Consider the following 11,165-nt stretch of genomic DNA (forward strand, 5'->3'; position numbering starts at 1 on the left):
CAACGTTTATTTTAATCAGACGGATCACGTTAATCAGGGCAATAGAGCAAAATAATACGTAGATAAACTTAATAGATATTTTGATGTGTTCTTAAAAAAAACAATACGTATCTTGTCCACACGAGGGCGTTATATTCTATCCGTGCTAAGAAACAAAAAAACCGGAAGTAAAAGACTTACATCCTGAGGATTAAAAACAAAACAACTGAGTGGATGCAACATGGCTGAGCTCGGGGAAGATGAGCTTAAACAGCTCGAATATTTATCTTTAGTGTCTAAAGTTTGTACCGAGCTCGACAACCACTTGGGTATCAGCGACAAGGACCTTGGTGAGCGAGAATATTTAACATCAGGAACGTTTTGTTTGTTTATAACTGATAGCTCTCATGCTAAGCTACATGCTAAGCTAATTAGCCGAATAGCAAAATCGCGTTATATCGTACACGTAATGTAAATATAAACAGACCAGAGGTTATTGTTTCATTTCGGGTTCATTCTTTGTGTAGTTAGTTTTTTAAGAAACAATATATCGTGGTTTTGCTCATGACTTAATGATGTTTAGCATGTGATGTGTAGCATGTGCTAGCCTAGTGGTTAAGGTGTTGGGCGACTAATCAGAAGGCTGTGAGTTCGATCCCAGGTCCACCAAGCTGTCACTGTTGGGCCCCTGAGCAAAGGCCCTTAACCCTCAATTGCTCAGCTGTATAAAAATGAGATTATGTAAGTCGCTCTGGATATAAGGGCGTAAATGCCGTTAATGTAAACGTGTAGGGTTTGATTTGTCAAGCTGTAACTAAACCTAAATACATTTAACTAATTTATCGTTAACTGTGTGTCATTTACTCATAACACTTTGTGTTGGTGGTGTTTACAGCTGAGTTTGTCATCAGTCTGGCAGAAAAGAACCCAACGTTTGAGAGTTTTAAGTCAGTGCTGCTCAAAAATGGAGCAGAGTTTACAGTAAGTTATGTTCTTCTTGCTCTTTGTTTTTTTTGTTTGTTTGTTTTTTGTTTTGTGTTTTCTTTTCTTTTTTCTTTTTTTACCCGACTAATTACTTCATTTATACTTAATTAGATTTTGGGGTAATTATAGCTTTCTGCATATCATGTGAATTGCTATAACAGTTTTTTTTTTTAACGATTTGTCGAATAACGGTGCAATATTCTTAAAAGCTGTACGTTCTGTACGACAGTTCTGTTCAAAATAAGTCATAATGTTGAAAATATATTGTTTCTTTCATTTTAGGTCCACTTCTAATTGATTATTAGAGAAATAAGTTGTTGGTGAAGGATGTTTTCTCCTATGCAAGAAGGTTTTCTTTTTAAAAGAAAAACAAACTGGAGGTATTGGCTCATATGTTTCATGTTTTGTTCTCGATAGGACTCTCTTGTTAGCAACTTACTCCGTCTCATACAAACGATGCGGCCACCCTCTAAAGCATCCACCAGTAAAGGTAAATAGTCAGTTGGTGTTGGCTTAATGTGATTTACATAGACAGATCATTTAACATTGTTACGCTTTGTTTTGTTCAGCAGGGAGTGAGCCTGCTGTCAAGACAAAGAGTGAAAAAGATCGGTTAAAGGAGCTGTTTCCTGCCTTGTGCCGAGCCGATAATCCCAACGCCAGGGTGAGTCTCTGTTGCTTGCTTTTTTTTTTTTTTTTTTTAACAAATGTCTTAATAAAGTTGTAAAATGAACTGTACAGTTTTTATCAATAAAATTGTGACATCTGTCCTTCATTGACCAGAACATGCTGGACGAGGACGATGTAAAGGTTGCAGCTGATGCCATGAAAGAGCTGGAGATGTTCATGCCCAGTGTCAAAGCCACAGACTCTAAGAGCAGCAAGCAAAGGTGTGAATCAGGCAGAAATGTTTTTTTGTGCTTAGTTTTTAGCTAGAAAAGATTTGCTAATGATACAGTATGTGCACGTAATTACATTAAATTAAATACAATAAATTAGCTCTGATTGCAGCGGATAGTCCGGATGAACACTCAGTAATACAACAGACCACCATGTGTATGCTAATATTAATAAGTAATCATCTGTATTCAGATAAACACAAAAAAATCATTTGTTTTACACTCCTGGGCAAAAAAAAGGGCCAAGTCCATGCAAAATATTAGGCTTTCAAAGCCTTAACAAGAAGTCACTGGTAAAAAGAAAAAATGAAACTTGATAAAGGATATAGATAGTTTATATTATATTATATTATATATAGGTTTATAGTAACTATTTATTTTTGAGTTCTTTAAATGTTTAATCCTTGTGGGTAAACCTACAGAAAGTGATCTATTGGCTTTATTATTAATTGACTTTTCCCCCAATTAAGTAGCTATGAAGTTGAACTTCTGAAAAGGCTTCTCGCATCATGATACCTCCATGTTAAATTATGATATTCACTATAGATGCATTCACTGGTGTATTTCTCCAAAGATCTGTTCAGCTGTTCCTCCAGCAGCAAGAGCAAACAAGCAAATATTGATACAGGAACTCTGAGGATTCATTTGTTCAGTGCTTGCTCTTTTTTGTTGTTGTTAAGATTATTAAAAGATTATAAAAGGTTTAGCAGACGCATGCTGATTAAAATCGTGGATGTTGTTGATTAATAATATAGATTAGAAAGAAAGGGTCTTTAACATAAAATCGTAAAGTTCTTAGACCAAATATTTATTTGCGATTTCTAACAAAATCTAAATGTGCACTGTTCAGATCTGAAGCCAGCAGCAGCAAGAAGAGTCGAAGGAGTAGGAGCCGCAGTCGAAGTCGGGACAGAGACAGGAAGAGACGCCACCGCTCTCGTTCTCGCTCGCGCTCCAGGTCTCAGTCTCCTGACAGGGAGAGGAGGAAGCGCAGGACTCGCTGGCATTCACGCAGCAGGTCCAAGAGTCCAGGTCGAGGGGACCGAGAGAAAGGCTCAGACCGCTGGAGGGACAAACATGTGGACCGGCCGCCTCCAGAGGAGCCTGCTGTTGGTGACATCTACAACGGCAAAATCACCAGCATCATGCAGTTTGGCTGCTTTGTACAACTTGAAGGGTTGAGGTTAGTTCCACTGCTGTCGTTCTCCCTGTCTGCATTTGGTTGGCTTTAATCTTGTGCATTCACTTGAAACAAATGTTCTTTAGCATGTTTGCTTCCAGCTTGTGTGGTTCTGTTATGTTTAAGTGTTGACGTACAGTAAACTCTTTATTCTCATGTGATGTGATGGAGGTACTTGTATGTGGATTATAGGAAACGTTGGGAGGGCTTGGTTCATATCTCTGAGCTTAGAAGAGAAGGCAGAGTGGCAAATGTGGCAGATGTGGTCAGTAAAGGTCAGAGGGTGAAGGTCAAGGTGTTGTCCTTCACAGGCTCTAAGACCAGTCTGAGCATGAAGGTAAGTGGACAAAAACAGCTCATCAAATGTAAGCACTCTAATCTTGTTTACTAATTACTTCTTGTTTACTAATTAATTCTAATTACTTCAGTGCTATTAAAAAACACTTCCTGCTTAATGGACACTAGCCAGCCTTCTTGTATTTGTGGGTATCCTGCTGGTGTCAGTCGTCTTTTCAACTTAACACCGTACACGTTACGTACATAAGTGTAGACGAGTGCAGCACTTTGACGAAAAGCATCTGATCCCAATATGACATTGTTGCATAAAATGTGTACCAAATGTGTCATTTTATATCCTCTTTTATATGCAAGAGTGTTGATGATTTCTTTCACGTTTGTCAGGATGTGGACCAAGAAACAGGTGAGGACTTAAATCCCAACAGACGTAGGAATGTTGGTGGTGACGGTCAGGAGGAGTCGGCTATGAGGAATCCAGACAGACCCACCAACCTCAACCTGGGTCACGCTCCTGAGGTGGAGGATGACACGCTCGAACGCAAGAGACTCACCAAGATCTCCGATCCTGAGAAGTGGGAGATCAAACAAGTACGCACTGCTGCTTTTGCAGAAGTCTGGTGATATTTCTACTGGTTTAGTTCTTTGTGTATTGGCCACCTGTGTAACATCATGTTCCTGAATAATGACTTGGCCGTTTGGTATCAGCATTGTCTTTACTAAAATAAATTATGTTGCTGCGATAAATCTGTTGAGTGTTATGTTAATAATGTGTGGGTAATTATTTATCCTTCATTCCTGTCTCCAGATGATTGCTGCCAATGTGCTGTCCAAAGAGGAATTCCCAGACTTCGATGAGGAGACAGGGATCCTTCCTAAAGTTGATGATGAAGAGGGTACGCTAGAGTGACTTCTGTTTCCTTTAACATAAGATCGTATTTGCACACATTTGTTCTTGAGCGGTATAAATATTCGTGTTCAGTCAGTGTGTGTTTCACGTTTCTCCAATTGTCCATCTCTCAGACGAGGACCTGGAGATCGAGCTGGTGGAAGAGGAGCCGCCTTTCCTGAGAGGACACACCAAACAGAGCATGGATATGAGCCCTGTCAAAATAGTGAAGGTCAATCCACTTTCTGATTTAAAGATGTAAGGGATCACAGGTTGTGCAGGGTTTCCCGCAGAAAAGTTGTTAGTTAAGGCGGTAGGGTTGGGTGGGGGGCGGGGCTTCTTTGTGAGATAGACCACAGACTCTGTACTACGTTTCACAATTATTAAAAACAGGCACGTGCAACCTAGCTAGCAGGTGAAGAACTCAAACAACAAAATCACCAGCTAACTTACTTTAAATTTGCGAGAACTATAGACTAATACAATAACAGGCTTAAATAAACCCAAAACATACGTTTTTGGACGACCTAGTTAAGGCGGTAGGGTTTCCCAGCTTAGGCGGGCCGCCCGAACTGCAAAGTGCTGCGGGAAACCCTTTTGTGCTTGTAACTCATGCATTGCATGTTTTCATTTTGTAGAACCCCGATGGCTCGCTGTCTCAGGCAGCCATGATGCAGAGCGCTCTGGCTAAAGAGCGGCGGGAAGTGAAGCAGGCTCAGCGTGAGGCTGAGATGGACTCCATTCCTATGGGCCTCAACAAGCACTGGGTGGACCCTCTACCTGACAGTAAGATTGTGGTGTTCTGAGTATTGTAATCTTGATTATTTATAGCAGTCAATGCTTTAGAAAGAGGCTTGGAATACTCGCTGGGCATTTCTAGGTGTAGTGTAGCATAAGATCGTTCAGGACAGTTATACTGTTCCCCAATCAAGACGTTCTTACATAGCTTAGAATCTATGAATGTTCTTTGAGAGTTTACTAATTTTCAAACAATTACTAGCCTTTGCTAAGCAGTTACTGCACTTTACGAACAAAATGCATTACATAACATCATTACATCATGTTTATTTCTGGCTCTACAAAGCAGTAAAGGATACAACATGACTAAACAGTGAGTGTGATGGCCATCTGGTTTCCTGCAGCCTGTTAAAAGGGTGTATGGAGGCTGATCTGCAGTTATCTCAGATCTCTGTATGTCCTCTGGCCTGTCAAGTCTTCATCCTGCTTGTCCCTATCTGAAAAAGTGCACTACTCTGTCTCTCATTGATCTCACCTTTATTTGCATGCACACACAGCTGACGGAAGGCAGATTGCCGCTAACATGCGGGGCATCGGCATGATGCCCAATGACATCCCAGAGTGGAAGAAGCACGCTTTTGGTGGGAACAAAGCCTCGTACGGAAAAAAGACGCAGCTGTCCATCATCGAGCAGCGAGAGAGTCTGCCCATCTACAAACTTAAAGAGCAGCTCATTCAGGTCTGTGTTTAACAACCATGATACTCAATGTTACTCAGTTACAGCCTGTTTTATGGTAACGACGATATGCCTTTATGTAGGACCTAGTGATTATTTTTGCAGACCATTTCCAGTCATCTTCCATCTAAAGGTGTACTGGGCACCATGTGACATGGTTCTCTGGTATCTTATTGTTACAGGCTGTTCACGATAACCAGATCCTGATTGTGATTGGAGAGACTGGCTCAGGGAAGACCACACAGATCACTCAGTACCTGGCCGAGGCTGGATACACAGCACGTGGGAAGATTGGCTGCACTCAGCCCAGAAGAGTGGCTGCCATGTCTGTGGCTAAGAGAGTGTCAGAAGAATATGGTTGTTGTTTGGGACAGGAGGTAGGCAAGCTATATTATTGTTTAGTATACATTTAAAAAGTCTAACACACACGTCTCACAGTACAATAGTCATGATCAGAATCGTAACATCTTTCTGTCTGTTTAACCAGGTGGGCTACACTATCCGTTTTGAAGACTGCACGAGTCCAGACACAGTCATCAAGTACATGACAGATGGTATGCTGCTGAGAGAGTGCCTGATTGACCCTGATCTGGGCCAGTATGCAATCATCATGCTGGACGAGGCTCACGAGAGGACCATCCACACTGACGTGCTCTTCGGGCTGCTCAAGAAGGTGCGGCAATTGTGATAAACGTTATACCGTCCATTGAATGTTGAAAGAGTGGTTTGTATTTTATAGCGCTTTCTGTTGCTTCTACCTGTTATGCACTTGTCAACCTAATCGTTATAGCAAGTTTGAGATAATCTCCTACAGGTTTCATTAACCAATTGGAAACAGGAGCGAACACTTTATGTAAACGTGGCTACATTGATCTGGTGAAGTCGGTTTGACTTTATAGCCATCACATTGTTTTGCAGACCGTACAGAAGCGTACAGACATGAAGCTGATCGTGACATCTGCTACACTGGATGCTGTGAAGTTCTCCCAGTATTTCTACGAGGCCCCAATTTTCACCATCCCAGGTCGTACTTATCCAGTAGAGGTGCTGTACACTAAAGAGCCTGAGACCGATTACCTGGATGCCAGTCTGATCACGGTCATGCAGATCCACCTCACTGAGCCACCAGGTAAGCAGAAGTATTTCGTACTTATAGGCTGAAAATCTGTATTATAATTGCACTAACCAATGGGAAGATCCAGCAGTCTGACTAATCAGTCAGGAATAGATATACCTTAACGTGATAGTTTAGGAGGTCTACCACTCATTACTGTTAAACAGGTAAAATGTTCAAGGATTGAATTTCAAATACAGATCAAGGTCCCAGAATACAGGTTTGACACAAAATAAAACTAGTCATGATTATAGGGATGTGATAGCCTAGTGGTTAAGGTGTTGGACTACTAACTGGAAGGTCATGAGTTTGAATCCCAGGTCCACCAAGCTGCCACTGCTGGGCCCTTGACCAAGGCCCTTAACCCTCAATTGCTCAGTTGTATAAATTGAAATAAAATTGTAAGTCCCTCTGGATAAGGGTGTCTGCTAAATGTCAGGAATGTAAATGTAAGTGATTGTTGTCAGGTTTTATTGCTCCAATAACTTTTGTTTGGATCTGTAGGTGATATTCTGGTCTTCTTGACTGGTCAAGAGGAAATCGACACAGCCTGTGAGATCCTGTATGAGCGAATGAAATCACTAGGCCCTGATGTGCCAGAGCTGATCATCCTACCTGTGTACTCAGCGCTGCCCAGTGAGATGCAGACCAGGATCTTTGACCCAGCTCCACCTGGCAGCAGAAAGGTAGCAGCTTCTGTCCTTATAATTCTGTAGTAGCTTTTATACTGCAGCCTTCCAACCTTTAGCAGTTATTTAACCTTGGTATTGCATTTCTTTTATTTATGTAGGTGGTCATTGCAACAAACATTGCTGAGACTTCTCTGACCATTGATGGAATTTACTATGTAGTGGATCCAGGTTTTGTCAAGCAGAAGGTGTACAATTCAAAAACCGGCATTGATCAGCTTGTAGTGACCCCCATCTCTCAGGTACACACACCTGTACATAGCTGAAGACTAGAGATGACGTGCTGTAGCTGAGTAAACACTTAACTGTCTTTGTTGTGGTGTTTCAGGCCCAGGCTAAGCAGCGTGCAGGTCGAGCAGGAAGGACAGGGCCTGGCAAGTGCTACAGACTGTACACAGAACGTGCCTACAGAGATGAGATGCTCACTACCAATGTGCCTGAGATACAGAGAACTAACTTGGCCAGCACTGTGCTCTCCCTTAAGGTCTGTGACTTAAAGAACAATTTGAACCTAATTATAAACATTATTCTGATTTATACAAGAATTACACAATTGATCATTTTGTGTGGATTTTTTTTTTGATAATTTTTCGTCATCGTTTAGGCTATGGGCATTAATGACCTGTTATCATTTGACTTCATGGACGCTCCTCCTATGGAGACATTGATCACAGCAATGGAGCAACTTTACACATTAGGGGCCTTGGACAACGAGGGACTCCTTACTCGTCTCGGCCGCAGGGTAAGACATTGAGGGCTGTGTGTGCTGTGTCCGTTATGTTTCTGCTAAGTATTGACCTGGCGAATGCTGAAGCATTTTCTCATTTCTTTTTGTCTCAGATGGCTGAGTTTCCGCTAGAGCCCATGTTGTGTAAGATGCTCATCATGTCTGTCCATCTGGGCTGTAGTGAAGAGATGCTAACCATAGTGTCCATGCTCTCCGTGCAGAATGTCTTCTACAGGCCAAAGGTAACACTTTAGTATTTTCAAAAATAATTCTAGTGTTTTCTTTTTTCTATTCTCAATTTTTTTTATAGCTCATCAGGTTTATAATGAGTCTACCTGTATGTATTCCAAAACTCAAATGTAATTTAATAAATTCAATAATAGTCTAATTAACCATACTTGCATATTTAGATTGTCATTGTATTTTATGTACAAAACTGGTGGAAAAACCTAGCATTAGTGGGTGTATATGTTACTCAATTCCAGTGCTGATAAATGACCTGTTTAGTAAGTTGTTCTTCATATAATACTACAGAACCTTTTTAGTTTTGAGTCAACATTGCTATGTCAACATTGCTAGCCTTGTTAGCTCTCATTCTCAATGTTGGTTCTGTAAGTGTAAGTAGCTGACTAGCGTGGTTGAGTGAGATCTTCTCACACTAGCACACCATGGTGCTGAGTCAGCTTATTTGGCTGTCTCCATATCCCTCACAGTCTAGCCGACTAGACATGGCCACTTGCTGCTAGTTTAATTAAGTGGATTTCCCACATCATATCATATGCACACTGTTCACTGCCCCGTCTACTGGATTTCCATTAATACACAGCTCTGGGAATACAGTTATTTTTTCCTGCACTCAACAGACCCCTCATTGTCTTTGCTTTGGGTTCATGTACAACTCAGCAGAGATGATTAAATTTGTCGTCCAAGCTAAGGATTTACAATTCTACCCTTTAGTCTGCTCTCTTTTTTTCTGTCATCAAGGATGTTTTTGAAATATATGCATAAAGCCTTGTCTTCCATGCTGGCTGCTGGCTTCAGAATATTGCCTTTTTTGGTCGAACTGACTTCTTTGTGCCCCCAACAAAAGGAGCAGGAGTCTCAATACCTGGTTTGCATAAAATATACACGCGATTTTCTCCACCACGGCTGTTTCGGAGATGTGAACCTGTTACATATACAACTGTAGTTCTTTGAAGTCCAGGACATTTTATTATTTGGAACCACCACTGACCCAGTGAGAAGTTCCAGAGATAGATGGCTTGCAGAGACTGTCTCATACATAAATTCATTATTTTGTTGTATGGTAGCAGCATCCACATGGTCAAGAAGGTAATTTTCACCACCCCTGATTGTCCAGGGTTCACTATTATTAGATATGGCTAACATTATAATCAGGTACAGAAACGCCCCAAGAACGAACAACAGTATTATGTTTCTAAATCAATACAAATACATAATACAATAATGTTCTTTATCTGTGTGCTGAATTTCAGGACAAACAGGCTCTAGCTGACCAAAAAAAGGCTAAGTTCCACCAGCCTGAGGGAGACCACCTCACTTTACTGGCTGTGTACAACTCTTGGAAGAACAACAAGTTCTCCAATCCTTGGTGCTACGAGAACTTCATCCAGGCTCGCTCATTACGCCGTGCACAAGATATCCGCAAGCAGATGCTGGGCATCATGGACCGGCAAGGAATTTTCTGAAACATATTTTACAGCTGGCCCAAAATATTAGTCGTATTTAGTTTACTCTGTGAAAATTTTATGCATTTTAAAAAACTAATAGGTTATAAAAATGAATCTTATCATTTTAAATTTTTTAGACACAAGTTGGATGTGGTATCTTGCGGTAAGGCCACAGTACGCGTGCAGAAGGCAATCTGCAGCGGTTTCTTCCGTAACGCTGCTAAGAAAGACCCTCAGGAAGGCTACAGGACACTCATAGACCAGCAGGTGGTTTATATTCACCCATCGAGTGCCCTCTTCAACCGACAACCTGAGTGGTATGTCTGCATCATCAGCCTGTAACGTTGTTCTTTGTCCATCTCTTTTTCTTTGTCCTCTGTCTAACATGCTTTTTCCTCTTCCATCAGGGTGGTATACCATGAACTGGTGCTGACCACCAAAGAGTACATGCGAGAGGTGACAACAATTGACCCACGTTGGCTGGTGGAGTTCGCTCCGGCCTTCTTCAAAGTCTCTGACCCTACTCGTCTCAGCAAGCAGAAGAAACAGCAGCGTCTTGAGCCTCTCTACAACCGTTATGAGGAGCCCAATGCCTGGAGAATTTCCAGAGCTTTCCGCAGGCGCTAGAACGTTGTTGTTGTTTTTTGTAACGTTTTACCTACTGTCTGATTCTGCAGATGTGTTGCTAATGTTGTGGACAGATTTTCAACCTTTTTTTTCCTTGAAAAGTTCCATGAATCTTCAGCTGTATAACAAAGGGGACCTTTTGTCCGGTAAAAGGCTAAAGGTAGATTTTGAATGAATAAAAGTCCAACATTTTGGTGTATTACTTTTTTTATGTAACATCTTTTGTTTGACCAACAGGCATGAATTATTCATATTGTAAAATGATGTACAGAGAGTATATTTGGCTCTGCAGCTCATATGCATTGAAACAAACTGATTTAGTTTTAGCAGATCATCAGTGATTAAAGATTGATGTTTAGTTTCATTGTTTTTTTTATAAACCATCCTCGTTTAGGATTTAAGGTTATTTGTTGAGCATTATGGACTATGACTCATTATTATATTCCCAGCTACATGTCTGTTGTAATGTTTCATGGCAGGAAATAATCAGAAATGCATATCAGCTTGTTCTGTATTAATCCTCAATTGTATTTTTGACATTTTGGGTCCTTCGTACTGAATAATAAAAAGTCAGAAAGGCCAGATCTGTAATGTTCCGTTGTTTTGTCCTAGTCCAAG

At 41.0% G+C, this 11,165-nt stretch overlaps 1 protein-coding gene across 2 annotated transcripts; it reads left to right on the forward strand.

Annotated features, from left to right (window-relative positions):
• The first annotated feature begins 195 nt into the window (after positions 1–195).
• On the forward strand, positions 196–11,131 carry dhx8 (DEAH (Asp-Glu-Ala-His) box polypeptide 8). 2 transcript variants are annotated; one of them, XM_060858899.1, is made up of 23 exons: positions 196–329; positions 875–960; positions 1,381–1,453; positions 1,533–1,627; positions 1,747–1,853; positions 2,713–3,045; positions 3,235–3,379; positions 3,724–3,927; positions 4,145–4,232; positions 4,360–4,457; positions 4,864–5,011; positions 5,521–5,702; positions 5,882–6,076; positions 6,187–6,372; positions 6,618–6,828; positions 7,318–7,499; positions 7,604–7,744; positions 7,831–7,986; positions 8,107–8,244; positions 8,343–8,471; positions 9,726–9,922; positions 10,058–10,237; positions 10,328–11,131. In XM_060858899.1, exons 1-23 carry the CDS (start codon positions 221–223, stop codon positions 10,545–10,547), a joined length of 3,603 nt encoding a protein of 1,200 aa, XP_060714882.1. In that variant the 5' UTR covers positions 196–220; the 3' UTR covers positions 10,548–11,131. The 2 variants fall into 2 exon arrangements, with proteins under 2 accessions (XP_060714882.1, XP_060714892.1); XM_060858909.1 differs by having other exon boundaries at positions 197–329; positions 1,536–1,627.
• Positions 11,132–11,165: the final 34 nt, after the last annotated feature.

Source organism: Tachysurus vachellii, chromosome 2 (genome assembly GCF_030014155.1).
Source record: "Tachysurus vachellii isolate PV-2020 chromosome 2, HZAU_Pvac_v1, whole genome shotgun sequence".
Classification (NCBI taxonomy): domain Eukaryota; kingdom Metazoa; phylum Chordata; class Actinopteri; order Siluriformes; family Bagridae; genus Tachysurus; species Tachysurus vachellii.

Excerpts from the sequence above, each read along its gene's own strand:
- dhx8 (XM_060858899.1), top strand. The coding sequence starts at position 221 with ATGGCTGAGCTCGGGGAAGATGAGCTTAAACAGCTCGAATATTTATCT. Across the intron at positions 5,703-5,881 it reads TTAAAGAGCAGCTCATTCAG|GCTGTTCACGATAACCAGAT; the intron begins GTCTGTGTTTAA and ends TTATTGTTACAG. Across the intron at positions 7,500-7,603 it reads CTCCACCTGGCAGCAGAAAG|GTGGTCATTGCAACAAACAT; the intron begins GTAGCAGCTTCT and ends TTATTTATGTAG.